Genomic DNA, 27597 nt, shown 5'->3' with positions numbered 1-27597 from the left:
AAAGTTAATTTTATGAGATAAGAGAGAAATGAAGGGGAAAGGGAGGAAGGATTTTCAGCGACAAAAATGATTATCTTTATACATCACGTGTCATTAATAAATAAAGAAAACATGAAAGAGAACCAAATAAGACAATGGAAGATAGACGCCACACATACCACTCAAGATGCGAGGTGTGTTTAATGTGTTGGCACGTGCTAGTTGCCTTTTGCATTTAAAAATAATAAATTAAATGGTAAATTACGTTACAACTCTAAGCTAAACTAATAGTTACAAAAAAATTCACGAGAAAAGGATGTCAATATTCCTATTCCAATGGCTTATTTTTTTTGCCCTTGAGATCATATACATAATCTTATTGTACCTTTTTTTTAATTAAAAAAACAACAATATTCCTGCCTTATAGTGTTAGTTTTTTTATCCCAATGGTATTTTTAATTCTTTTATTATTTATAAATATATTGAACAAACATAAATACCTCTAAACAAATTTATAATAACTAATATACTGTATGAAAAAACAAAAATATCCTTGGTTCAAAAGCAAACAATTTTTCTCATGAAGAACAAAAAAGTCACCATACTGCAATAGAGAATAGAAAAATGTGAGGGAGACCAGTGTTTTTGCCTTTTGTTTTAGTTGTTTTGTAATAAACAGTCGGAGATCAATATTATTATAAATAAAGCTTAAGGGATAAAAATGAGAGAAAAAAAAAAAAGAATAGAGGGATCAAATGTGTTGTTTACATTTTGAATTTCCTACACGGAAAAAACACTTAATGCTTCGCGTATTGTCCTTGCAGCGGTAGTTGTAGTAAATTTCCCTTCAAATATTGGAAATTGACATGTCACACTCTATCTCTATAAAGTAGTCACTATGGAAAAACTTTCAACTATATCTGTATCTTGTGGCAAAGACTGCGTTGCCCCGAGAATCTAACTATTTATAACCCGTCAAGGTTCAGAAGTTATCTTTTTCTTTCTTCACCGGTAATTATATTGTCTTTCTTTGCGGGGTTCTCTTTGTTTTTGCAGTATCTTCTTGTTTTGAAGCTAAAGTTTAAAACTTTCAAACGGAATTGCTATCTCCTTCGCTTCTTGAAGGGAATTATTCCGAGTTACGTTGTTGTCTTTGATATATTGATCGAGGAAACATTGTGGGGTTGAGCTTTTTTTTTAATTACCAGTAGTTATCAAGGGAGTGGGTTTTGATGAAAAAGAGGAATAGTATTCTAGATGTGTGCTGCTTTTAAACCATAGCTTTCCTTTTACTTTGCTTATCTACTCCAGGGCTTCAAGGAGCTTACTTTGGCTACTTGAGTTCTGCTTGCAATTTGAGTTGTTCTAAAGATACAGTGAGAATTGTGTATGTTGTCAACACAAGTTGATTGGAGGAGAGTTTTGGGGTTTAGTAGAATTGGGTTTTGGCCATTTAACTTATTGGGAATCTCTGGTGGTTCAATTGCTTCCTTTTCAGCAAAGGAAGGAGCTTCTTATCTCTGCTGTGGTTTCCACATCACTAGGTGAGTCTCGCTCTTTGTTTATTGTTATTGTGGTGCTAAGATGATGGATTAAACAAAATCTTCCATTTTCTTCAAAATTGTATGCCTAGGAGAACAACAACGCATGATTCAACTATAATTCTAATGATGAATTTTTTGCTATGGACAAGCATACTATTTGATTAATGGATGCTTGTTGGTTGCAAAAGTGTGTCTCATAGCCCTATAACTAACCAAAACCTTTGAGATAGAGTCGTGGCCACCCAAGATATAAAAATAACTCCAAAGACGTGGTTTATGAAGAGTGATATGATTTATCTGCGGTGGGGGTTAGTGTGATTGGAACTCCCAGAAATTCTGGAAGAAAGGGGAAATCTAGAAGATGATAGACATATTACAATTCCAGTTATGAGACTGTTCAGATATTATATTCACTAAATTTGACACATGAAGCTTTGGGGTGGAAATAGAAATCTAGAACCTAGACATCACATAACTCATATGCGATGTGAGAATTCTATTCTGTTGCAAGCAGTCTTAACTTGAGAAATTTTATGGTGCCAAGAGAGTAACCAATGAAATCCTATTATTTACTTCCCAGAACCCGCGTTACAAAAGAGATAGATACAAGTAAGAGACAGAAATCCTAGGTAGAGATATTCTTACTATTTTTGATTAATCATGGATTTTATTCTCTCCTCTCTCCTCTTAATGTTTGTCTTTTTTTTTTCAAAGTGTACCATAGGGAGTAACTAATAGATGCCACTGGTTACTCCTATAGACCATAAAATTTTCCGTCTTAACTCTTCACTATTAAATTGAGACGATTAAGCTAGTGCAGCTCTGCCAGAGCCTACAGATTTCCAGTAATTTATTTTGTTGCCATCTCCTTTATTGTGGTTGTTTTTTATATACAAGCTGAAATATGCTTGTGTAAATAATAACTAAGCTTTGTTATCAACTTTAGTGAAGTGCCTGTTTGTTTGTGCTTTGCACCGCACAAACAAATGAAGCCATGTTGTGTTTCTGTAAGTAGTCTGCACGTTTTCACCCTTCACACCTGCTTTTAAATTGGGGCATTTAGGTTTCGGATAAGTGTTAAATCCTTGTTTGTAAATGCTAGGCTTATGTTGTTGATATTTGTTGTTTATAGTTTAGCTGATTACATGCTGTTTCTTGATATTGTAAGTATCTATTTTTTTGGTTATGCATATAGAGTTTATCCTTAAGCTTTCATGCATCGTAGAATTGATCCTTAAGCTCATATGGTGCTTTGCGCAGATCCTGTGTACTCCCTTTGCATGGGGACTGATGCTGCTGAAGCAGTGGAGACACTTCCGTGTCCTTATTCCTTCAAGGTACGTATGAGCCCAGGCCTTGTTTTCTGCTACCGTTGGAATATTTTGCTTCAATTACACAGTTAAATTGTATTGAATATCCCACATACAGCTTCGCTCCTGCCTTTTCATATATTTAGCATGTAATTATGTACTGATAAACAAATTAGGATGTAAAATATGTGCATCCGTGGTCCATTGCACAAGTTAGACCATGTATACAGCCAGTTCACTTTCACCATCTCTGTGGTGAAAGTACAATATTGCTTTTTCATTGTGATTTGAGTGGGCGAATCTCATTAAATTGAGTTGAGAGGTAAACGAAAATAGCCTTTGTGACTATTAAGAGAATAATCAACATTGGTTAGTAAAATCCTAATGTTTTAGCAAAGAAGTCCTTGTTGTGTTGATGTTGTCTTTCTACATTTTTAAGTTATTTTTTATTTTTCCACTATTCAACTCCATCATTTCCAAGATAACTCAATGTGTTTTATGTTAACAGGTGCATCACTCTATGTGTACAGAGTTGCTGAAGTTGGTTGATAAAGTTTCTAAAATATTTCCAAAAATCGAAGCAGCTCGACCTTGTTGCTCATTGGGAATACAGGCACTATGCTCGTTAAACCATGCACTTGAGAAAGCCAAGCATCATCTTCAGTACTGTTGCAACTCTAGCAAACTATATTTGGTTTGTATCCTTTATCGGTTTCAAATCAAGAAAGTGGATGTAATAAGAATATCATCAACGAATATGCACACATGTACACTTCCATGCATACTGTTTGGTCTAGGATCCTTTGTATCCGGTGATTGGTTGTCTCCGTATTTTGTTATATCCTTGTGAGCTTTAATCTTTATATATAAAGGCATGATTTTTTTTTTGTTGAAAATTTTACTTGAATTATCCATGTTATGAAAATGTTACTGTCAATGAGCTCTTAAAAGATCAATTGCAATATAGAAGAACATTTAATCTTTCTGAAAAAAATGATGAAATTAACAGTTTCCTTTTCTAGTTGCTGAATTTATCAATCTTTCTGTGTTCTGTTCTGTTAAATTAACAATACATTTAGAGAAAGACCTGAAAAAAACAATCCATTTAGAGTTTATTTCTGGTTTGCATTACTTTCAGGCAATAACAGGGGATGTGATTGTCTCAAAATGTCAAAGATCAAGGAACTTGATGGAACAGAGTTTAGGCCAGATTCAAACAATGGTTCCAGTAATATTGGCTGCTGAGGTTTGTCACATTACAGGCTCTAGAGCTTTCCTTCTCTTTTTCCTTTTTTTGCTGTTGTCTCCACTAGATGGTGATGCGGATGATGAACATGATCCATGAGAAAATTATAAAATTTCTGCAATTCTTTAGCTATACTGGCTGTAATATGTAATTATTCTTGTTCCCCTGATGCTGTTGTCTCCTTTCTTTCGCTGTTGTTTTTTTCTCTCCTGTTCAATATTAATGCCAAGTCAATAACTAAGTTGGTCACTTGATTATTTGGTATTAGTGGCTCTCCGGAAGGATGGATGCAATTTTTTTTTTTAACACTGATTTGGCATGATCTGACTGGTGATTGCTCAAATCTCAAGATGCAAGTGCTTGATGAAGAATTCAATAATTTATTTCCATGTCACCTGCTTTCATCTAGTTATTAATTACCAAATAGTCTGGTGAACAATTGCGAGTCCTGGTCATTTCATGTTGCATAATTCGTTTGTTATTAGCTCTACTATGATTCTAACAGTATCTTGTTTAAAACAGACAATTAATATTTAAAACTGCTGTGGGCCTAAATCTGTTTTAGGCCACCTTTGTTCGTTTCTTTCATTTTCTACTTTCATCATTATTTTTTAACCTTGTTCTTCCTCGTCTTTTAGCTCTTCTTTGGGGTTGATAAGTGGTTGCCATTTGCAGATATCTCAAATTATTGATGACCTTGGGGCGGCAATGTTTATGCTGGAATCCTCTGAAGAAGAGGCTGGTAAAGCCATGCGTGAATTGATTCAGCAGAGCAGAGAACCAAATTCAGTGGCAAATTCTGAAATCAAAGCTATTCAACTTGCAGCTTCAAGGCTGCATATTACATCCCGAAAGGCCATACTGATAGAAAAAAGATCTATTAAGAATCAGCTAGATAAAGTTGGTGGCAATGACCACAGAAAAAAGAATATCTTAAATTACCTTATGCTCCTCTTGAAGAATCACGGAGACTTACTCATTGAAGAGCAAGCAGAGACTCCCAAATCTCAGCATGAAGGATTCTTTTCGCTTAATAACCCTAATGATACTTCTCTTCATAGGCAATACAATCAAGTAGAGTCTCTTATAGGATGTGGGATGTCTGAGACTCAAACTGAATTGTTTAGTAGAGCTACACCCCCTGAAGAATTTAAGTGTCCTATATCTATGAGAGTGATGTATGATCCTGTTGTCATTGCTTCTGGACAAACATTTGAAAGGATGTGGATACAGAGGTGGTTTGACGAGGGTAATGATACATGCCCACAAACCAAAGTGAAACTAACTCATCGTGCATTGACTCCAAACACATGCATGAAAGACTTGATATCAAAGTGGTGTGTGAAGTATGGAATTACCATTCCTGATCCATGTATTCGAGCATCGAAGTTATTGGACATCTCTGTTAATTCCATTGCAAGTTTAGGCAGTTCCATGAGTGATCTACACCTTCCACTGGATATTAGTAATATATCACTTGGGTCTATGGATGGTAGTTACAGTTCAGAGTCTGCACGATCTAAGTCAAATTTGATGCCGATACAGAATAATGATGATTCCTATAGACACCATTCATATGTAAATATCAATCAGCAAGACTTGAAGTTTCTGTCTGGACTCGCTGAGCTTCCCTGGGAATCTCAATGCAAGATCGTTGAAGATGTCAAGAGTTGTTTGCAGTGTAATGATCAACTTTGTCATTCTTTATCATCTGAGAATTTTGTTGAACCTCTATTTAGATTCTTGAGGGATGCACATGACCAACAAGATATAGGAGCTCAGAGATTTGGATATCAATTGTTGCTTTCATTTGCCAGCAAAAACAGGTAATATGTTTTCTATAATTTATAGGAATACTTCAATTGCTTACAGTGTTTTGCCTGTTTATGCGATATCTACCTTTACACTGTGTAAGTGGTGCCCTATAATGTCCCAAGCCTGAGCTGAGGGATGGCAGGACAATTGCTGAGAAGAGTCACTTCTTGGTCTATTTTATCCTATGTTTCAGCTGAATTTACAAATTATCTGCTCTAGGGTGCATTTGAAAACTTCATTTTAAATTGGGCCCTTTGCTCATGCGCATAAAATTGATAGTTGTTTCCACCAAAGCATTGCATGAAATTTGACAAGCTAAACCCTATGATTGTTTCTTTTACTTCTGTTAGTTGATAAAAGTTTAGTTGTTGTTTCTCTTATATGTGGATCTATGGCTAGCAGTTTCATTTCTAGGTGCTGTTTATTGCAGAAGTGGAATATCATACTTACATGAAGACGTTTTTGTTCTGTTGTCATCGTTCCCTGATTCTGAAGTAATTGAAGAGGTTCTTGCCATATTTGAAGTGCTGTCTGGACACCCATATTGCCAATCTAAAATCACCGCATCCGGTGCTCTTGTTTCTATCCAAAAGATCCTTGACTCCCACAGCACAGAATTCCAGAAACAAGCCATTAAAATTCTGCATAATTTGTCCTCAAACAATGATATCTGTTCCCAAATTGTATCGATGGAGTGCATCCCAAAATTGGTTCCTTTGCTTAAGAATGGCAATCTTTCAAGTTATTCTGTAGTTCTACTAAGAAATTTGTGTGATATTGAAGAGGCTAGGGTTTCTGTTGCTGAAACAAATGGATGCATTGCCTCCATTGCTGAGCTCCTTGAGAGTGGCAGTCGTGAGGAACAAGAACATGCAGCAGCTATTCTGCTTTCCTTGTGCTCTCAGCGTCTTCATTATTGTCAGCTGGTCATGGAAGAAGGTGTTATCCCTTCCCTTGTTGATATATCTATCAATGGAACTGACAAAGGGAGAGCGATTGCTTTGGAATTGCTCCGGCAGTTAAGAGACATAATTGAATATGATAATGAGCATGAATGTTTTGTTTCTGATATTGATGCTGATAGAGATGCCAGCCACCAAACAATAGAAAAGAAATCTGTTGTTGATGCTGATAGAGATGCCAGCCACGAAACAATAAAAAAGAAATCATCCCCCAAGACATATGGAGTTTTCAAGAATTTATCAGTGTTCTCTAGACGCAGTTCTGTTGCATCAAACTCCCCAAAAAAGAAGAGATGACACTTCAATTTGCTCTCGTTTTCAACCTTTGGTGACTCAGAACCTTTTTTCATGTAAAAAATATAGAATGAGGTTGGCAGTTATCTGTTTCTCCTACGTTGGGGAGCTACCCTTTCTTGCCAGGAATAGGGCAGCGATATCATCAAACTATAGCTAAATATTGTTTAATTGGTAAGGGTTTTGTTTCTCTCTAATAGTAATCCCCAACATATAGAATTTTTTAGGTTTGATTTCTTATGATGTATCTGCTGCCATGTTCCACCTGTATATTTAATAACAGTGTATAGTTCTGCTTGGTGTGTTGTTAGGAAATCGATTTTGATTGTGTGGAATTTAGGCTGCAATTATCCATGTATTGTGATGCTTATTCTTTAGTCTTGATTGATATGTTGTTTGGAAGTTGATTTTGATTGTCTGAAAGTTAAGCTGCATTTATCCGTGCACGATAATGGTTATTCTTGCATACTGCATATATGCTTTTCTTTCTATTCTACAATTTCATGAAGTTTTGTCTTAATTTCAGTCCAACATGACCGTATCCCAATAATTATTAGCAGACTGGATTTCTTTCATGTTTTGTTCTTCTAGTTTTGATCCATCATTGGCATTATCTTGCGCAAACAAATAGCTGTAAAAATCAACAGAAACTGGTGTTTTTATTTAGAGCAACTTTAAATCGGAAGAATTTTTATTAGTTTCTTGATTGCATTTGAAATATCTGTTGATTATTACAGTAGCTATTAACGTGATTGTTAGTGCTGCACAATTAGTTTGGGCTCTGGCTTTAATGCTAACATATCCCATACAATATCCTAAAGCTGCAAATTCCAACAGAATGCATACAGTTTCATCCCTGTCAGTGCATGCATGCTGTCCATTACAGCCACTAGCTTTGTATGTCCGAGAAGTTGTGTTAAGCCGCTGCTTCTTGTTATTGTCCCTGCAACTGATTTGCTTTCTCTTTGGTGAGGGGCTTCTTGCTGCTATCTCACTGCAAACAGATTTATTTTTTAACAATTGTTGGTTTGAAATTGTGTTTTTGCCATTTCTAATGACTGCATTATGTTTTGTTTTTCCAGTTCTCTTCACGACTCTGCAAATATTGTTATAAATTCACTTCATGAATCTTTGTTCCTGTCATATCATGCCCATTTGCTGCCTTCATTTCTATGCCTTCTGCATTGACCGAATCTGAATGGAGTTCATTGGTAGGTCTGTTGCTGTCTTTTTTGAAGGCGATCGACCTATGATGGAATTATTAGGAGTGACAAAAAGCTGAAGTCAGTTGAAATTTGGGATCTGAATTGTAAACATTATTTTCCACTTGCATCCTGCATTGGTAAGATTAATGAGTTTGCCGTGGTGTCTAGTTGATGGCGGTGCATCAGTGATGGAGTTGTTTTTATTTTTTCCGGCCAAACTGATATGGTTAAATCCTAAAGCTAAGCAGGGAAAGGGAAATGGATAATAATTTGGAGTACTGTGCTAAATCTTAAATTTGAACCTGGGATTCGAGCTCAGGCTTGAATTTGATTTGAACATTTGGAAAATGAGCGGCTTTGATAGCCGAAGCCATTGGAGACACAAGCATATGAAGTTGGGTGGGGCTCCTCCAAGGGAGCATCGCTTTGCCAGCCCTTGGTCTCCCAACCCCCTATCACTTATCTCGATACCCATCATTTTAAAGATGCCTCATGTTATATTTATCACAATAATATGAATTACATACTGGGCCCTTAGATCTCATTGCATATCTTTCTCCATCAAGGTAATGTGATCTTGTCTTGTGAGATATATTTTAATGACTTCGTTTATCACCAACTTGGTTTAAACAATTTCCTCTTGGCCAGCAGGAAAGCTGTATGACAATGGCTAACTTTCATCTTCCACATGCAACTAATTCGGTCTTCTTTTGTCATCGCCCGCTATATTTTTTCCTTACATTTTGAATTCTACACAACAGGAACCAGAAAGAAACTCCTGCCAGCTAGGCCAACCCTCAAGATTACCTCTTTCTTTAACCTCCTGTTATACAAATGTGAGTTGGATTTAGCTCCAAGTCTTTTCATACGATGTCAAATCGCTTGAATAGCTAAACCGATCGCACCTGCCTGCATATTCTAGCATGGTGCTCTCCTTGTGACTATCACCTATACGTGACTATCACCTGCTCCTATGTGTTTGGCATGGAACAGTCTGCAAGAAATTTGTAAGCTTTTTGTGTTGATACTTAGTGGTAACATTTTCTCGAAGCCATGCTGTCATCTCTGGACAGGATGACTTGAGTTACTGGTAATTGGCAACAGAGGTCTGGTGTCATTTGTTCTGTGGTGGCCTAGTTTGGCACATATTGTCGGTGGGTCAACCTGTAATTTTCTCATAATCTTATCCATGCACGTATCTTTATTATGGAAAACAAATATCCATTGTGATTCATGTCTCTCCTTAGTCCTTATCCTCCACGATGTTCTAGGCCAATGTTCTGTTTTGATGATCAAGATGCATTTTCAAATGATGGGTTGTTAACATAATTATTACACCTCCACAGGAGACAAATGTTCTGTCTGGATTTTTTTTTAATGAAATTCATGAGAGATCTTCATTTCCCTAGTCAAGTATAATGGACTGTTCCTCCCTAAGGAACAATTTTTTTCTCTCTTCCTAATTGTTTATCTTAGTGTCTCATTACCATTAATACACATTAAAGAACTAATTATTTAAATGGCCTTTTGTCGTTTCCAATAGCAGAGGAGGGTTTTTCTATATAATGCATGACAATGATATTAAACCATGTGTTTTTTAAAGGGCTTGATTGATTCTCCTGTCTCCACATAATTTATCACTTTCAGTGAACTTAGCTGACAATGATTTCTGAGCTTTAATGTTACTTAATTTAAAATTTACATGATGACATATAAGTCATGTTTTTTAAGAACAGAAATTTTTAAAGATATTTTTCGATTTATAATCCTTAAAACGTAGGCTCTTTCGGGGATAGTAAATGGATTTACTCATCATGTTTATCATATTGTATTTGAGTAAAAAGCATCTCATGAATACATTAATTTTGGTGTGAATGCTCCTCGTATCAAACTAGCATACAATGAGTATATCTCCATTGATTAAAGATTGTGGTCCTTCGCTAGAAGCTAAGGCATATACTTGAGAATTGGAAGGCCTGAGAATTTTCTTTGTTTGTCAACTGCAATACCTAACAACAAAGATCCCCTCACCAAGGATTGAAAGCCAAAATCTCAACAAAAACCCCGTTCAAACCATCCCCGTTTCCTGTTCAACGGACATCCCCACATGGTGGTTGTATGTCACTAGGGGACCGTAGCCCACTGCTCTTATTTATGGTGTACATTCCTTTGAGAGCTATCTCTCTTCTTTCTCGGCTTCATTTCTCTTATCTTTCCATTCCCTATATATATCTTCTTCTATGTCTCCACATTTATTTTTGATTGAGACTTATCATTTCATCTCCCTTTTAAGCTGATTAGCCAATTCTATCACAAATACCAAAATATACCCACCATTGCTTTGCTAGCATGTATTCTTTAAGGCTACTAACATGGGGGAGTAGTTGAGATTTTTTAGCTTGTAGTTGGGAAATCATTTGATAGTATAACCTTAAACTTACGCTGTCTCCAAAACACATCTTTTGCATGGATATGAGTGTGTTAGAAAGACAGCAAGCGAGGTTCAAATGGCTGCTGCTGCTACAGCAGGAGAACAACTATGTAAACCAACACAATTCCATTGAATCGTGTTCAATGCCTACTGATCTGTTTCATGGCTTCTTTGATCATGAGTCAGTGAATGGAGATAGGATTGATTGGAAGGAGCAACCCGAAATCTATCTGGGGAACAATGATTTGCCAAAATATGGTGGTTTTTCATTGAATGACACAGAGTTCGTAGCTAATAATAAGATGGATTTTGGAGAAGCAGAGGTAACGACACGGTCTCTCGAGATTGATCATCGTCTTTCAAGGACTTCTAGTTGCCAAATTGGGGTGGTGGAGGCTGCAAAAATAGAGGAGGTGGTAGCAGTAAATGTGGCATGTGAAGATGTGACCTTGATGGAGAGTAAGCAGTCCAACCATGGTAGGAGAGACAATTCAAATAAGAGGAAAGCAGAGGTATGTTTCTTTTCCTTCACTCCAAGTTCATTCAATTCAATTCTCAAATTTGGTGCATGACCTCACACATTCCATACAAAAAAATTAAGCACTGCAACAAAAAAGAAGTAGAAGTCGAATTGACTAGTATTATTCGGAAGTGGGGTTTTCTCAGGAATATTTTATGATTATGACCTCAATAAGAAATCAAATCTTCTCAGGAATAGTATCTGAGCTTATCATCAGTATAAGAATAGGAGTACAAAATGGATCTTCAGCTAGTGTAATTCAAGAGAGAATAAGCTTTCCTTCGTGCTTCTAGGAAAAACATGTCAATCCTGTACTTGAAGACCTTTGAGTAATCAGAGTCATTTATCTTTCAAACATAATCTTTACTTTATCAGGTTGATGAACTTGGTCAGCTAAGTCATGATCGTTGACAAGTTTCAACTTCTATGCATTTTTCTTGTCTGTATGTTCAGTTTATTGCAGCAGAAGAGAGTGGCGATAAGATTAATTTATTAGAAGATGAGCCCAAGGTTAAAGAGAAAGGCAGTCCAGAAATTTCAACAGATTCTTCGAAGGAAAATCAGAAGACTTCAGCCTTACCTAAGACAGACTATATTCATGTGCGGGCACGTCGCGGCCAGGCTACTGACAGTCACAGCTTAGCAGAAAGAGTAAGCAGGAGAATATTTCCTCATATAATTCATACAAGTTATATTTAGTTATACATCAAAGTTATTATTGTAACCTCCACTGAGTTTTGTTAAATGTCCTTGATATATATAAGGCCAGGAGGGAAAAGATTAGTAAGAAAATGAAATGTCTGCAAGATCTAGTCCCTGGATGCAACAAGATAACAGGCAGGGCCGGAATGCTTGACGAAATCATCAATTATGTCCAATCTCTTCAAAGACAAGTAGAGGTAACCATCCTAGTTAATCTGTTCTATCAGATTTTTCTTTGTAACATTCAAATAATCAGGTTTTAATTTACTTACAGTTCATATCCATGAAACTTGCTGCTGTAAATCGAAGACCAGATACCGACAACGTTTCCGGGAAAGAGGTAAGGTTTCAGCAAATTTTTGTAATGTTATAAATGGGAATTCAGATTGTTAGATTTCTTCTAGAACTGACTTGTTCTTGTAAATAATTATGCGATGAAGTCACCTGCTTACATCGCAAGTTTTCCAGCAGCCACCATGTCATCAACAATTGCCAATTTGCCCCACCTTCAACTGAATCTAGTGCAACAACAGGCAACAAGCAGTAGACCGAAAGCTTTGACAGATACTTTTCAACTTGTGCCTGAAAAAGCTACAAGCTCAGCTTTGATCCATGACCTATGCCTTGATCATTCACTAGCTGTAATTGCTTCTATACTTGGTGGTTTCTACAACTTATTGCTTTCTTGGCAATTATATCATGCCATGCCATTGATCCTAACATATAATAAATGAATTGCAGCAAATCCAACCTTTTTGGGATGCTGACTCACAAAACCTTCAAAATTTGGGATTCCATTAAAGCTGATCAACCTTTCTTTTCTTCATCGATAACTGGAGGTAGATCAATGTGCTTCTCCCTATATTTACTTAATTTCCATTTCCCAATTATACTACATTCTCATATTTCATTAATGGTTTTTGCAGGCAATGAGTACCCTCCGAGGAATCTACCAGTCTCAGATCAGAGATATAATTTAGGGAACTAATCACCATCCCAAGAATCCACTTTCAATAATTCAGCAATTCTAATAATTTCGAGCACTGGAAATATTTGCTTCCACATGTATAGATGGATGTTGCAAAAACCATCATTAATTCTTACCAATCAAACAATCAAATTTCTTGCATTGCAAGACTAAAGATATCCTTTATGTCTGTACCTACGCACTTGGTGATGTCTGCAGATATGCTTTTTGTGCCTTTGTATGTCGAGAGAAAAATAGGACCCCATGATTGGTACTAAAAGAAAGGCTGATAGGAATTGAAAATGACAGAGAAGGACCCCATGGTTGGATAATTGAAGCAAAGTGGGGGCAAGGAAAGGTGAAAGAAAAGGGAAGGAGCTTGTTGTCGGATTGGATAAGCTAGCCTTGCTTAGCAGAAGAAAGCAAAAGGAAGCCATTTGATTATAGGACCACAAACCCACTGGCTTGAGAATGTGTCTGTACGTAGCTGAGATTCTTGATGACCATCTGGTAGATGCTGTTATAATAACGTCTTCTTTTGTGGCAAAACATCACAATCGTGCGTTAGATTCTTTTGTTTATACTGCTGGTACTATCATATTACAGTAATGGTCCTGAATGATTTCCACATCAAAAATCTGGAAATCTTTTTTGATGGGTTGATGTATTAGATAATTTACTAATTTTTTTAGTTTAATCAATCTGATTTATTCTTTTTTAGTTAAAATGTTTGGTGATTTGATATGAAAAACTCAGTGAGATTGTAATCGGTAACAGATAATACTTGGTTGGCTAAAATGACTGGTAGTTGTGGTATTAACAGATAGTGCCTGGTAAATCAAGACGACTGTAACTTTGATAATAGCAAATAGTATCAGTAAACCAAGTAATCGGTAACTGTGACAGTAGCTAGTGGTGCTTGGTAAGCCAAAAAATCGATAGTTGGCACCTGTAAAAAGTCGTATTTGATGGATGTGGAGACTCTCCAATGGTAAAATTATTAACTTTATAAAGAGAAAGAATGCAATGATATTTTAGAGAGATAAATCTAAAAATATATATGCTAAAAATGTTGAAAATGAAGAGATTATGAACCTTTGTCTTGAAGGATTTATGGTGTATTTATAAATCATGAATGTTTTTTTTTGTGGAAAAGAAAGGTTGAAGTGTAATTTCATATTTATTATATTTTAAGTTGTATTCTACTTAAAATAATACATATTTGATTAATATAAAACATTAAGGGAATCACGTAGAGTTTTTTAAAAAAAATTCTTTGCAAGAGTTGGGCTCCGAACATGTGTCCAAGCCCATGAGAGTTTTATGAACTTTTTTGGATCTATTTTATTTATATTCATATTTTTGCATGATTAGAGAATTGTTTAAAAAGTTTAATAAATTGTTCTATGGCTAAAAAAAACTTTATTCATTTTCTTGATTTTTTAAATTTAAACTTGTCATTTATGAATTTTCATTACTTTTCTTATCTAAGCAGTAACCAATATAATTATATAAAATAATTTATTAAATTTTTTCTACATGTATCAGAGCAAGTGAGGATGTAATTGTAAAATCATTCGGGGATGAACTTACAAGTTAATTTAAAGATACCCTTACGATAATAATAATAAATAAATAAACCATACACAAGTTGATACTTGATACAATCACATGTAGGAAACGACAAGTCATCTAGAAATGTCAACGGCAAGTAGTTTAGCAATGTCAAGATTCAATAGTCTCGGATATGCCCCCTAAGCGTCGTCTATAAAATAAACGACACGTCGTCTAACAAGTTCAAAAACTTTTCAATTCACGCCAAAACCAAGTTTTCAAATTCTGGCTTGACATAAAGTTTACTTTTCCTACAGCATTACCTAAATATATTCACTCAAAATTAGGGTTTTTGTTTGGTCAAAATTGAACCAAGTTAGTGACCTTTAAGCTACATTTGGGTGGTGTAGTATACTTGTAAACAAAAAATGGCGACAGAATCATCAGAAGGAGAAGAAGAAGGGAAGATCACAGGAGGAAACAAGCTCTTGGTTATCGAAGATGATCTTAGAGAAATGGGAAAAAAAGCTGCTTGGAGTGTTAGTTCTTGCAAACCTGGAAATGGGGTCTCTTCTCTTAGAGATGACAATCTTGACACTTATTGGCAGTTAGCAAACATACCCTTTCCTCCATCTCTCTGTTTATATGTTAAAATTTGAATCTTTTTTTGAAAAAGGAATGAAAGCTTGAATTTTGATTTTTTCATTGATTGGAATATGAAGTTTGAATCACTTTCATTTGTTTGTTGTCGTAGATCAGATGGAGCACAGCCCCATTTGGTTAATATTCAATTTCAGAAGAAAGTGAAGCTGCAAGTATGTAACTTCTGTTGAAATTTTTTATTTTTTATTTAATTGTTTCTGCGTATTAGGATTAATTTGTGGGACTTTTGTGTTTTTGAAGTTAGTTGTTCTTTATGTGGATTTTAAGCTTGATGAGAGTTATACACCTAGTAAGATTTCGATTCGTGCTGGTGATGGGTTTCATAATTTGAAGGTATTTTGTTGAATTCTGTTTACTTTGTTTTGTTTTTGTAATTGACAATCCTTTTCATGTTGACTCATTTTTGTTTGGTCAAAATTGTGTTTTAGGAGATTAAGACTATGGAACTTGTGAAGCCAACTGGGTGGGTTTATCTTTCCTTATCTGGAAACGATCCCAGGTAAGCACTGCTATTATATTTCTGCCTATGTGATGATTGTGCTCATTCTCTTTGCTTAATTGTGCATAATAGGCATTATCTGAATCCATCATCATTTCATTGCGTTCCTGTTCAGATCTAATACTTGTGAAGATGATAAACTTAGATTGTTACTCCACAATTGAGGTATTATCATTGTGAAATTCATAGCTCGTAGCCTGTTGTACCTGATGTGTTGACCATGATCATCGATATATGTTAGTAATTATTAACACTAGAAATCAAGAATCAAAGATGGAGTCTCTTCTTTTCCTTATGAGAGATGAAAGGCAGAGGATAAAATATTTATTTTACCACTATTTTCTTTCAACTTTTATTTACTGGTTTATCTTCTTGATGTCAAGGCATCAAGTGTTTTGAGGAATTTTGAAGTGCAACTGAGTTGGAAAGGTTTTCCAGTCTTGTCCAACTGAGATTATGGGTTCAATTCAAATAGAGGGTAAACCTTGATTGATAGTATTGGGTCATTGGAATTGTCTTCCTATCATACTATGTTGAGAACCTTATGCAACATGAAAATGTGTCAGTTATATCGCATTATTGTTTTTTCTAGTAGCTGGACATGATAAATCATAAATTAATTGTTCTAAAGTAAGTTAAGGATCTGAGTTTTAAGTCCAACTACATCTATTCAACCTGCTGCCAAAATTTATAGTGCTCTCCTATTTTTACTTAGAATTCAGAACCTCTGGTGGCACAGCCATGATTGAATGATCCTTTGTCTAATTTGGAAATAGCAGATAGTCCTCAATCTTATAGGATTAAGTTCTGTATTCGTTTCTGAACTTGGGGCTTGGTTCAAGTGTGCTGGAAAAAAGAGAAGCATGAACATGTTTGGTATTTTGATATCTTTTATGGATACTTCTGTTGGAATTTGTTGATATAAAGTTGTAAGAGATTTTTCATGTGATTGAGCCTTGAGATTGTTTTGTTCTCATATTTACTAAACATTGGTGTAATATTCAGCTGGAGGAAACTGAATTGATTTGTTCCAGCTGGAGGAGACTGAATTAATGTGTTGGTCTTGTCTGATATTGTATGAAACTACCAGTTTGATTTCCAAATATTTTTTGAACAACATTTGATTTCCTAATTTTGGAACCGTTATCTTTTGCAGGGAAACATTTGTCAATACATTTATGTTGCAAATTGCTGTGCTATCAAATCATCTTAATGGAAGGGATACTCATGTACGCCAGATCAAAGTTTATGGACCTCGGCTGTGCGTCTTCTATTTCAATCCTTTTGCATTATCTTTTGTTCACCAGTCTCCAATTACAAGTATTCTGATTGAAGCTTTTCTTTTCATTTCTTTTTGCCTTCCCTGTAAATGATCAATTCAGGAACCCTTTTCCACATCAGCCTTTTCAATTTACTTCAAGGGAGTTCATTACATACTCTTCTGTGAGATGAGAAACATGACCACCAAAAAAAGAGGAATTTTGATACTATCTCAAGCGGAGCGGTGAAGCATGTAGCTGAAAGTAGCCAGATCATCAAAAAACGATGAAGAGTTTTTTTCCTCGTATCCATTGCCTGTTAACTATGGTGTTCATATATCAACAGTTGTTGAAGAAAGTAGATACATAGGTATTAAGATCATGTCACTAATTGGTTTCCTAGTGATCAGAAGTATCCAGTATTGTCTTGCGAGTATTGATCCGAGGCAGCTAGAAATAGGGGAACCATATCTTAGATGATGTTCTGTAAGCCTAACGAGGATTTTGGCATTTTGAGGATCTCATGGGTACAAAATGTAGTTACTCTGCTTTCCTTAACAATCCAGGCGACCTCATCCTTGGAAATGTTGGATTTCAATCATTTTTCAGGAATAGAAGAGCAGGTGGAAACAGAGCTAGAGTTTGCACCAAACATTTGGCAACTAAAATTCAGTTTATTCCCCAATTTTGGTAACCCTAATGGAACCTGACTTGGACCAAAATTATTGATAAAAGATGCCACACCTAAAAAATGGGCTGGAATCACATTGCTTTTCTAAAAGCACTTTATGCCGCCTAAAGTGCGTGCCTAGCATATTTCTTTCTTGCAAACAAACATCCAAATCTTTTAGTTGATGCTGTATCTTGTATATTAAATTAGATTCTTGGACCTGAAATCTCTTGAGAATAATTTCAGATATCAATAGTTTATACTATAAAGTAACCGTATCTTCTACGCTCACAATTTACTGTACCCTTTTTGGTGGTCCCATTGCTGGTTAGGGCGACAATCTTCTTCACCTTAAGCAAGCACAAGCCTAATGCAGCAATCTATACTCCCAAAGAAACAGCCAATTTCGAGGATTTCTTGCTCAACCAACAAGGTAAAAGGTTAAAGGGTAACAAGAAGCGCGATGACCCACCTCGTGGCAGCCGAAACTAGGAACATCAAACTTGTAAGAACAGGTAAAAAGACCTTAGGCAAGCTATGAGAGAATCAGTTTCAAATTTCAAGTGAAGGAATACTAGTTCAAGACATGCATAGACAAAAGGTAAACTTATTATCCGGCAAATGTAATCCAGGGAAGACCGTAAGACATCGTAAATATTAAGGCAGGTGGGGAACCTATCATGTAGCAGAGATGACCCAAACAAGTAAAATCCCCGAAGGCAAACTGCAGTGCAACCATGGAACTTGCTGGACCAGATAATGATATCAGGCATATAAGCCTAAAGATCACACTAGATGGAAATTTTAACAGCTAAACAAGTGGTTCTAACAGTTAGAATTAAAAAGCAGGCTCTCGCCAATTACACAATTGTTCAAGGGAATACTACAGAGCTGTTTAGATACAATGCACTGTAACTTCTCATACTTCCATGGTGTTGGGATGATATAACAAGAAACGAGTCAAATTCCATGATCACAAAAAGGCACTGATTGCACCACGAAGATCAGCTGTGATGGCCTTGCATGATGAGCTCAGTATGTAGTGAAGATACACTTCCAAATTTGGGGAAACATTTTAGATTACACAGTAACTATCTCCAAGCGCCATAGTTGTCATTCACAAGCTGGTTTGGTATCAAAGCTGCTCAGGCAGATTGCAAAAGCTTGGAAGGCTGAAAGTGGATAGCGATAATCCATGGTGAAGATGTCTTTTCCAATTTTCCCAAATTGTAAAATTACCCTTTCTTGATCTGCAGAAGACACATTGTGAAACGATTCAACAGCGGCGACAAGTTGGAAGTTCTTAACAGAAGCAACAGTGACACGACCTCTGAAATTTAAGCACCAGCACTGTAGCTGCTCATGCCATCTAGGGGCCTTGTTTTTAAGAACCAGGGGCTCTTCTGAACCTTGGGTTAGTACTGGTGATTGAGAGGGGCTTGGGGAACTAATATCTGAGACTGATTCCTTCCCTTTTGAAGTTGACAAGTGAGGAAACCGGCCACCAAATGTCTCTGTTAATGAAGTTAGTGTTGGGACTGTGCCCCCCTCCTCAATGGAAGACATTGGAATAGAGTGCATCATGCAATGCATTCTCCTCGGTCCTCTTGAGCGAAGAACATTGAGCTCATAGGTGATAGTGCCTATACTATAGTTACATGCAGGTAATCTTGGAGACACCTGCCTAGAATGGAATCTGCGACTTATCCGGTTAGCATGTTGTGTTTGCGTTGGCACTTCAAATGTAGGTTCACAATCATACATAGTGAACTTGGTTCCCAAGAAGTTGGACCTGGCATAACAATGAGTTGTTAGGAACAAGAATAGAAAACAATTTAGGCAAAATTAAATAAAGACTGCTCACATCCAAGACTTGCCTCAATTTACCAACATATGTGTTGCTAGCCCGAGAAAAATCATCTGAAACCAAAGATACTATGAAATCTGAGCATGTTGCCCTTCTGATCTTTCTGGCCGCTAAAAGCAACTTATCATTCTCACCCTCAGCTGTCAATTGATAGTAATGTAAATTAAAAAAAGAAATGTAGTAACTAACAACATTTCAAGTCAATAAGCCCTCCATGGAGCTCTCTAAGCTGAGATTTCTACAGGCCAGAAAGATTTGGGAGCAGTATAATTCAATCAGCTTGTTGCCTAAAATTATATCATTGGAAAGTTCAGTACTTTACTTCCTATTAAAAGCAATGCTACATTATGCTCCCAAATTTCCAACCATTGCAATGTCGTTCTTACTATGATCAATGAAGAGGGGTCGGGGGTTTCTGACTTAGTCCAGATGCAATGAGAAATAATTACTGAAGATTTCCTTAAGCATTTCATCCCAAGCCACAGAGGTAAATACGTCTTCTTTTTTAAGAGCAAGAGAAGAAAACAACTTACAAGGCACCAGACCATAGTACAACAGAAATGTAGAAGTTGCAGTATCCCTCTTAATAAAGCACTGTATGGGAGACTCGCGATGACCCGGCTATTTTCAGGCAAGAAAGACAAAGTAAAGAAGAGGCATCCAGGATAAAAACTAAACCAAAAGGCACTTGAAGAAAGAAGGAAAATACCAGTACCTGCTTCAATGATATGGGAAATGTCAGACGCCCACATTGCTCAGGAGTTTTTACAATCTCCTTAGTAATTTCTCTCCATGACCTACAGACTGAAGCACAATGAACAACAACTGCCCGAGCAGGCCACGAGGTTTCACTCTCTTCTACCCTCCTAATGATATCCAAAAGCAATTCTGGCGGTAGATTTGCCCACCGACCCTGCTCAATCTGATCAGTTTCAGCTGGTGTTTCATCTGGTGCAATATGTGACCTTGCCCTGCCACGCCAATGTTTCCCTTCAAGTCCTCGCCTTGATATGTTTCCAATCCCATCTTTCATCTCTTTCAACTCACGCACGATGCTTTTGATAGACATCTTAGCTTACAAAAAGTTCATCGATCTGTTCATTCAATATTCAACTATAACAACATAAAAACAAGGAAAAATCAATAAAATCAAAACATAATTCCTTCACTTCAAATAAACAAAGACGAAACAAAACAAAAGAACCCAACTTGTTTAATGGGTATGCAAATTTGAGACTGCAGTTCCAATTTTTGCCTGTTATTAGTAGAATCTTTTATCCCAGACCTAAAAACCATAATGCTTAACAGGAGTCCTAATCAAATATACACAAACCCATCTGAAACTCCAAATCAAGGAAGATATAACAAGTTATGGCAACACAAAAGGACCCAATTACACAGAAAAATCATAACTTTCTTGATTTGCATCAAGCATTCATCCAAGACCTCACTTTTTCACCAAAACACCCACATCACAACGTCTAGTAAAAGAGTCCAACAACAAATGAAGGCAAAATGGCAAGTTTCAGATCCAAAAGGACATCAAAATTTCATCAAAACCACATTTTCTATACCAAAAGACAACCAACAAACCTTAAACAGGTAATCCAGAAATGGGTTCAAATGAACCAAGCTCAAATTTCATAAAAATCAAAACTTTGAGCTTTCAAAATCCAAGATGAGCAACAAAGACCATGTTTTGATTACTTTGCCATTTGCAGTAACACCGCCACCGTTGAAGGAGGGAGCCACCGGCACAACCACCACCGCCACCAGGAAGAGCGGCTTGGTGGTTTAGAGCAACGTTTCAAAATAGAGCACCGAAATTTGCTCCCTTAACACGGATCCAGCTAGCTAGCTCATCCTTTTGTTTTCACATTTTTGCTTGGTTTAATAATAAAGAAAGAAAAAAAGACATAATTAATAATCCGTTAAAAAAACAAGGAATATAAAAGTATTATATGGATTATGTACTGTCTGCTTACTAATAAACTGCCCATGCTTTAAACTTTGCACACGTGTCATGGATGATAGAACTTTTCAGCAAGTATTTTTTATTTATTTAACAATATTAACAAAAACTAATTCATGTGGCAAAAACACCACAGCACAGCACAGGAGAAAACATTATTCATTAAAACAACACGTTTGACTAAATTGTCCTTCTCAAGAAAATTTATTTTCTTTGGATTAAAACTGTCTTTTTCCATGCTTGATTTATTATTATAAAATAATTAGAGACAACTCTTTTTTTTTTTTTCAGGGTGTAATGGTATTGTTGTCTTTTAAAAAAACTCAAACAACTAACATTAAAAATATTTTGAATTTTTATTTTGTTTATAATATAATAAAAAGATTAAATTAACTTAAAAAAAATTAACTGAACATTATGGGCTTTTTTATATAATTTCATCTTGGCTTTTAAAGAGAGGCAATTTCATAGTTTAATATATGTAAACAAAGTTGTTGGTTCATACGTGGAACGCATTAGCAAGTAAGTCGTCTTACAATGTTTAAGCAACGACTTATAATGGCCAACAACAACTTTTTTTGATGTTTTTTGATTCGTTACGATGAGACTTGACTCACTGGGCAACATGTGTGATGTAATTTTCCTATAATTTGGTGTCAATTTGTTTTTCTCTCTCTCTCTCCTTGATTTATGTGCAAGACCTTCCAAAACTTCACAACAACCTTTTAATTTGTTTTCCTTCAGATTTGGTTATTTTATATGAATTATTTAATAGATTTAATGTTTATTTTTAATTTCATCCTCCTTTAATTTTTTAATTTGTTATATTTGGTTCCTATTTTTTTATTGCAATTTATTTTATTTGAGATCATTTTTAAAATTAATTTTTTTACAATTTTATACTCCTTCATTTTTATTGCTATTTTTTACTTTGATAAATTTTTTAAATTATTTTCTTATAATTTTATTTTTCAACATTGAATCGGGTTTCTTGATTGAGTCAGGATTCATGATTTAATATGCTGTAAATTTTGGATATTAACTCAAGTTTAGAAGATTAATTTAAGTTCATTTGTGTCTTTTTTCATTTTTTTAAGCTTATTTGTTTTCAATTTTATTTGATTTGATTGAAGTTTGAGCTCACAGTTATTTATTTTATTTTTTTTCTATATGATTTTTCATTAATTTTGAAGACCCTAGTTATCTAAGGTCCTTTTTTTTTGTTGCTCTTTTTTAAAATAAAATTTGTTTAAAATTAAATTAAATCAATTGTTTAAATATAAGCATGTTTTGCTTACTTTTATGATAATTTTTGTTTGCTTAAATATAGCTTATTTTGAGTCATTTTAAAATATTAAGATGGTGACTTATTAAACGATATATGTTTTAAAAAATATATTTAGACAACGATATATTTAATCAATCCAAGCCATTCGTGATTAGCCCGCGAAACCCATAATTCGGGGCATGATATTGTGATACCCAATGGAACCCATATTGAAACAAAATAAGGAGTTTAATTCTAATCAATCAAATATTGAATGTCAAAGTAAAATAAAAAAATAATTAAAAAAAAGACCCAAAATAAGTCATATTTAAGTAAGAAAAAGTATCATGAATTGAACATATCATCCTTATATTTAAGAAATTAAATTAAAAATCAATTATCCTATTTGTTCTTTGTTTTTTTTCCCCTTTCAATTCAAGAAGACGCTTACACTTATAAACTTAATCTAAAATAGCAGCCTTACAAAACCAAAAAGAGTACTGGTGTCTTAAGATTTGAATATTTTTAAAAGGATAAATTTCTCTCATTTAATGCCAAACAAAACAAGAATAGGTGAAAAAAAAAAACAAGAAAGTAAAAAACTAGGAAGGTAAAAGAAAGTAAATAAAAACAAGAAAGTAAAAAACTAGGAAGGTAAAAGAAAGTAAATAAAACAATAATAAAAAACATAGATTAATAAAATTCTAGAGATAAGTAGCATATGTGAGATTGATTGTTTTTGTCTAGTAACTTAATATCCTATTTATTTTTGTATAATGTTTGAGTTTCATATAAACATCTAATTATAATTCTATATAAATTGTTTATATGAAAAGAGGAGTTTACTCATTAAATCTTAATAAAATTCAAACTTTTCTTTACCGAAGATTACATGAATCTTAACCAATCCACTTTATTTGATTAGTTTAATATGTTGAGGACTTCTATTTTAAGTAGGATTTAACTTTTTAATTATTATGCAAGCTCAAAATCTAATAGTCAATTATTTTTGTTTAGTCGGCCTTGACTCTTTATAAATTAGAACTTTTTAAGCATGGTTAATTTTATTATTCGTGATTAATTTTAATTTTTTTTATTTGATTGTGAACAATTAATATTTTTATATAATCAACATGTGAAATATTTTTTTTTAGTGTAAAAATAAAATAAAATAAGAAATAATTATATTTATTGCCAAGCTAACATTTTAAGCTTTTTGGAAAAAATCACAAGTAATCTTTCAATGTTTTATGTTAGGATAATGTTATTCCACTAACATTGTTAAAAAATTTAATATATCTTGTTTTCTTTTATTCTCTCTTTTTTTTCAAAAAAAAAATAAAATTCCAATCCATTTTTATCACCATATGATATGTGGTAATGATTATGATAAATTTTTTTAATGTCAATAATAAAAAGATTTAGTTTTTGAGGTATTGTTTTGAATAATCTTTTAGATGTCAATGGGTATTTGAATACATGATATCATAATTGTAAAAATTCTATCTAATGTTATACAAGACAAAATTCAAGTTATAGGTTAGGAGAGTTAACCTAAATTAACTTTTTTTTATTAAAAAAATTAAAATTATGTTGGTTTGATAAAAAAAATCAATTAGTTAACAGTTGAATTTTAACCGAATCAAAACCATGTCAATTAAGTTAATAAATTAACTAGGATTTTTAACCGATTCAACCAAGATTCTTATTATTTTTATTATTTAAAACCGGAATTAATCTATGTTTCAAGTCAACTCACCAGATTTGTCCGGGTTCTAATCCATGCATGAGAATAATAGCAAGAGGACCTCCCTCTCAATATTGGTTTTTTTTTTTTTTTTTTTTTTTTTCTCTTACGCGTTGGGATATTAAAATCAAAACATGTATATGCTCTCGTGACCGCCGAATGACACGATCGTTTCTAATTGGCTTGCAGCAACGAGCTCCGAAAGAGAGCACCACAGGGTTGAAAAAATGGAAGATGTGTTTGATGAATCTGATGAGCTGGTGGGCTCAAACATAGTTCCCACTAGCTGTCTGTCTTTCCATCACCATCTATATTTATTATTTATTTTTTTATTAATATAAATATTTAGGTTAATTTATACCTATCTTAACTAATTTTATGAGCTATAAAATTAATAATTATATAAACTTTCAGTGATTATCATATTAACTAATTATAAAAATAAAACCTAAAATTACAGTAAAATAAATTTTTTAATTTAAAGTTTTTATCATTGAATCATCACTGATATTCCTTCATTTTTTTTTTTTTTTTTACTAGAGATGGAGCCTCCAAATATAGAGGAACGACTCCCAGATCGTGAGCTCGACATCCGTACAATGAACTTCAGGTTTTTTGGAAATTGAATCGGTTTTGTAGCATATTCAAATTCAATTCTTTCCTTGTCAGGTTCTGCATAGATTCCATTTTTATGTTTTCCTTTCAATTTGAATTCCAAATAATAATGTAATGACTAAACTCATCCCTCAATGTGTGTGTGTATATATATAAAGTTATTTAAATAGCGCTAGCTCGTTATCTCAAAATAAAAGAGATGAAATTAATAAAAACAAATACTATATATATATATATATATTTTTTAAAAGTATATAAATTTATTTTATAAACAAGTTTATATTTTTATTTGTATTCTTTCTCTTATGTATTTGTTTATTCTATCTTGAGATATTAACAAAGGAAACCACAAGTCACCATACACTCTTACTTTTCCGTATATGATAATATCCCATGTTCGTATGCTAAATACAAAAACCAATGAAGGACCAGTCCTGTCTACTTCTCCATACAGACACGGCGAGCACGAGGGACCATACAATACGAGTCAGCCACGTGATTACACTAACCCACAATCTTTCTTTTTTTAAAAAAAAAAATTAATTTAAAATAAAAAATATTTTTAAAATATAAAAATAAATAGGGATTGTACGTAATGTTAGTGCCAGCATGCGGCATGGGTCACAGCTGCACGTGGACTGCAAGGGTTTCTGGATGACACGCAGGCCACCTGGATACTACCATTACCCACATTTTATTCCAGGTGGACCGCATAAGGGCACAGAGTTTTATCTCTCCTCCGTGTGTATATTCAGTCCTCAAATCTCATAAGAGGATTTCTATTATTATACTTGTCAAGATTTGCTCCTTCTATTTTTTTCTCTCATAAATATCATAGTTATAGGATTTCAACTGGGTTCTCAACGGGTAAAATTCAAGATTTGTTTTTTTTTTTTAAAAAAAAAACTTGAAACAGTATAGTTTTAATAAAAAAATCAAGTTATTTTACCAATCTAAATCTTGAATCAATTAATTATTAAATCAATTTGTTAGACTGATATTACTATATATTATTAGGAATTAAGTGGTTCCCTTATGCTCTATTTCTCTTGAAGGATCATTTGGTATTGTTTTATAACAAAATGATGAAATTCTATAACATGTGTAATTAACATGTTTATATAGACTTGAAATTATAATGACTATATCACTACTAATAAAATAATTATATTTTGAATTAAATTGAATAATTGTTATTTTGTTTTATCCTAACAGTCATAAATATCAAAATTAATTTTAAAAACTAAAATAAATAAACTATAAAAAAATTAATCTCACTAACAAATTAAGTTCCAAGTGTCTAAATACCAAGTGTTATCTTTTGATATTATAAATATCCATATAATAGCATTAGAAAGCCTACTTATAAACCCACACTTATAAACACTTAGAAGAGAGTGTTTCTTCCCAATGCAGGATAAAAATATTTATTTCTTTATTCATTTACGAAACTACACCAACAATCTCCTACTAGTTTGTAATGATTATATTTTCACTTGATATAATAATGCTTACAAGAAGGTATTTTGCAATTTAAACCTCCAATTAGTGTTAGAACTTGAATCTTACTAAAGTTATTGGTGTTTGTGGAATAAACCAAAATTTTTGTTGTAGAATCAAATATACTACACACAAAATACTATTCAAACTTTTAAGAGAGATTTACAAATGTTTAGCATTTATTATGGTCATATTCTAAAATCTCATTTTCATGAATATTTACAAGAGAAGACCCAAACTCTTGTATGAAAATGAGACCACTTCTATATTCATACAGATGAAATTATACATGTCCTTATTATATTAAACATGAATTTTAAATTCTATTAAGAGCCTACGCTCATCATTTTTTATGTAATAAAATACACTAAATACTATTAAAATAGGATCCAAAATTCAACATATACAAATTCAACTATCACATCAGTTTTTAAATCCACAAGCATATATGCTTTTGATTTTTATGCATAACCAATAAAAACATTCTTAAAACCTCTAGTTCTAATAAGGATAAAAAACTTTATAAAAAGTTATATACCCCCACACTTTAAAATAATTTAAATTTGATTTTCTACTATTTCATACCTCATAAGGAGAAGCATTTAATTTCTTAGAAACCGAATCTCTCATGCAAATTTTTAGGAAGCATAGCAACCGATATACATCATAATACAAAGTTACTATTTTTAAGAAAACACAACGCTACTCTCTTAAATGCTAACAAATGAATCTTTAGTGTGATGCATACCTTTCTTGTCAATGATTATCTCTCACCAACTTGTCTTCTCAATGAATCCCAATATTTCTCGCCAATCACTTGCGAGCACTAACCTTTCCTCCAAATGATAAAGTAAGACACAACAACTAACAACTCATCTTTTTAGGTTATTTTAAAAAAATCAATTATTTTCTCATTTTTTCACTTTCTAAGAGATAATTTCATGTAATTGAGATATATAAATACCTCATACAATATAGAAAAAATAAATTCATAGAAAAACTATATGTT

The 27597-nt window shown here is 33.9% G+C and overlaps 4 protein-coding genes across 10 annotated transcripts; 3 read left to right on the top strand and 1 right to left on the bottom strand.

Annotated features, from left to right (window-relative positions):
* The first annotated feature begins 908 nt into the window (after positions 1 to 908).
* Positions 909 to 7485, top strand: LOC118063331 (U-box domain-containing protein 5). The gene is made up of 6 exons (XM_035077345.2): positions 909 to 1523; positions 2784 to 2860; positions 3342 to 3527; positions 3972 to 4079; positions 4755 to 5905; positions 6325 to 7485. Exons 2-6 carry the CDS (start codon positions 2804 to 2806, stop codon positions 7151 to 7153), a joined length of 2331 nt encoding a protein of 776 aa, XP_034933236.1. The 5' UTR covers positions 909 to 1523; positions 2784 to 2803; the 3' UTR covers positions 7154 to 7485.
* A 2731-nt stretch (positions 7486 to 10216) lies between these two features.
* LOC118063332 (transcription factor HBI1) lies at positions 10217 to 13154 on the top strand. 2 transcript variants are annotated; one of them, XM_035077347.2, is made up of 7 exons: positions 10227 to 11298; positions 11760 to 11957; positions 12071 to 12205; positions 12283 to 12348; positions 12449 to 12649; positions 12750 to 12847; positions 12935 to 13154. In XM_035077347.2, exons 1-6 carry the CDS (start codon positions 10822 to 10824, stop codon positions 12807 to 12809), a joined length of 1137 nt encoding a protein of 378 aa, XP_034933238.1. In that variant the 5' UTR covers positions 10227 to 10821; the 3' UTR covers positions 12810 to 12847; positions 12935 to 13154. The 2 variants fall into 2 exon arrangements, with proteins under 2 accessions (XP_073266486.1, XP_034933238.1); XM_073410385.1 differs by lacking the exons at positions 12750 to 12847; positions 12935 to 13154 and having other exon boundaries at positions 10217 to 11298; positions 12480 to 12616.
* Positions 13155 to 14817: 1663 nt separating this feature from the next.
* On the top strand, positions 14818 to 17535 carry LOC118063333 (anaphase-promoting complex subunit 10). 2 transcript variants are annotated; one of them, XM_073410452.1, is made up of 6 exons: positions 14818 to 15136; positions 15284 to 15344; positions 15460 to 15525; positions 15621 to 15691; positions 16848 to 16952; positions 17074 to 17535. In XM_073410452.1, exons 1-6 carry the CDS (start codon positions 14958 to 14960, stop codon positions 17141 to 17143), a joined length of 552 nt encoding a protein of 183 aa, XP_073266553.1. In that variant the 5' UTR covers positions 14818 to 14957; the 3' UTR covers positions 17144 to 17535. The 2 variants fall into 2 exon arrangements, with proteins under 2 accessions (XP_073266553.1, XP_034933239.1); XM_035077348.2 differs by having other exon boundaries at positions 14819 to 15136; positions 15433 to 15525.
* An 845-nt stretch (positions 17536 to 18380) lies between these two features.
* On the bottom strand, positions 18381 to 21413 carry LOC118063334 (tubby-like F-box protein 5). 5 transcript variants are annotated; one of them, XM_035077351.2, is made up of 5 exons: positions 21081 to 21413; positions 20203 to 20600; positions 20021 to 20108; positions 19498 to 19627; positions 18381 to 19412 (listed from the first exon to the last, which is right to left on the bottom strand). In XM_035077351.2, exons 2-5 carry the CDS (start codon positions 20554 to 20556, stop codon positions 18734 to 18736), a joined length of 1251 nt encoding a protein of 416 aa, XP_034933242.1. In that variant the 5' UTR covers positions 20557 to 20600; positions 21081 to 21413; the 3' UTR covers positions 18381 to 18733. The 5 variants fall into 5 exon arrangements, with proteins under 5 accessions (XP_034933242.1, XP_034933245.1, XP_034933243.1 ...); XM_035077354.2 differs by having other exon boundaries at positions 20203 to 20581; XM_035077352.2 differs by having other exon boundaries at positions 20203 to 20581; positions 21195 to 21413.
* Positions 21414 to 27597: the final 6184 nt, after the last annotated feature.

Source organism: Populus alba, chromosome 7 (assembly GCF_005239225.2).
Source record: "Populus alba chromosome 7, ASM523922v2, whole genome shotgun sequence".
NCBI classification, from domain to species: Eukaryota; Viridiplantae; Streptophyta; class Magnoliopsida; order Malpighiales; family Salicaceae; genus Populus; species Populus alba.
Note: the sequence above shows the minus strand (reverse complement) of the source record. Positions and strands in the feature narration are given on the sequence as shown.

Bases quoted from the DNA above. Each gene is read 5' to 3' on its own strand.
- LOC118063332 (XM_035077347.2), top strand. From the start codon at position 10,822: ATGGATATGAGTGTGTTAGAAAGACAGCAAGCGAGGTTCAAATGGCTG. The intron at 11,299-11,759 runs GTATGTTTCTTT...CTGTATGTTCAG, and splicing joins CAAATAAGAGGAAAGCAGAG to TTTATTGCAGCAGAAGAGAG. The intron at 12,650-12,749 runs GTAATTGCTTCT...AATGAATTGCAG, and splicing joins GCCTTGATCATTCACTAGCT to CAAATCCAACCTTTTTGGGA.
- LOC118063334 (XM_035077351.2), bottom strand. From the start codon at position 20,556: ATGTCTATCAAAAGCATCGTGCGTGAGTTGAAAGAGATGAAAGATGGG. The intron at 20,109-20,202 runs GTACTGGTATTT...GCCTGAAAATAG, and splicing joins TTCCCATATCATTGAAGCAG to CCGGGTCATCGCGAGTCTCC. The intron at 19,413-19,497 runs GCAAGTCTTGGA...TTGTTATGCCAG, and splicing joins ACATATGTTGGTAAATTGAG to GTCCAACTTCTTGGGAACCA.
- LOC118063333 (XM_035077348.2), top strand. From the start codon at position 14,958: ATGGCGACAGAATCATCAGAAGGAGAAGAAGAAGGGAAGATCACAGGA. The intron at 15,137-15,283 runs GTTAGCAAACAT...TTGTTGTCGTAG, and splicing joins AATCTTGACACTTATTGGCA to ATCAGATGGAGCACAGCCCC. The intron at 15,692-16,847 runs GTAAGCACTGCT...TATCTTTTGCAG, and splicing joins TTATCTGGAAACGATCCCAG to GGAAACATTTGTCAATACAT.
- LOC118063331 (XM_035077345.2), top strand. From the start codon at position 2,804: ATGGGGACTGATGCTGCTGAAGCAGTGGAGACACTTCCGTGTCCTTAT. The intron at 4,080-4,754 runs GTTTGTCACATT...TGCCATTTGCAG, and splicing joins CAGTAATATTGGCTGCTGAG to ATATCTCAAATTATTGATGA. The intron at 5,906-6,324 runs GTAATATGTTTT...TGTTTATTGCAG, and splicing joins TCATTTGCCAGCAAAAACAG to AAGTGGAATATCATACTTAC.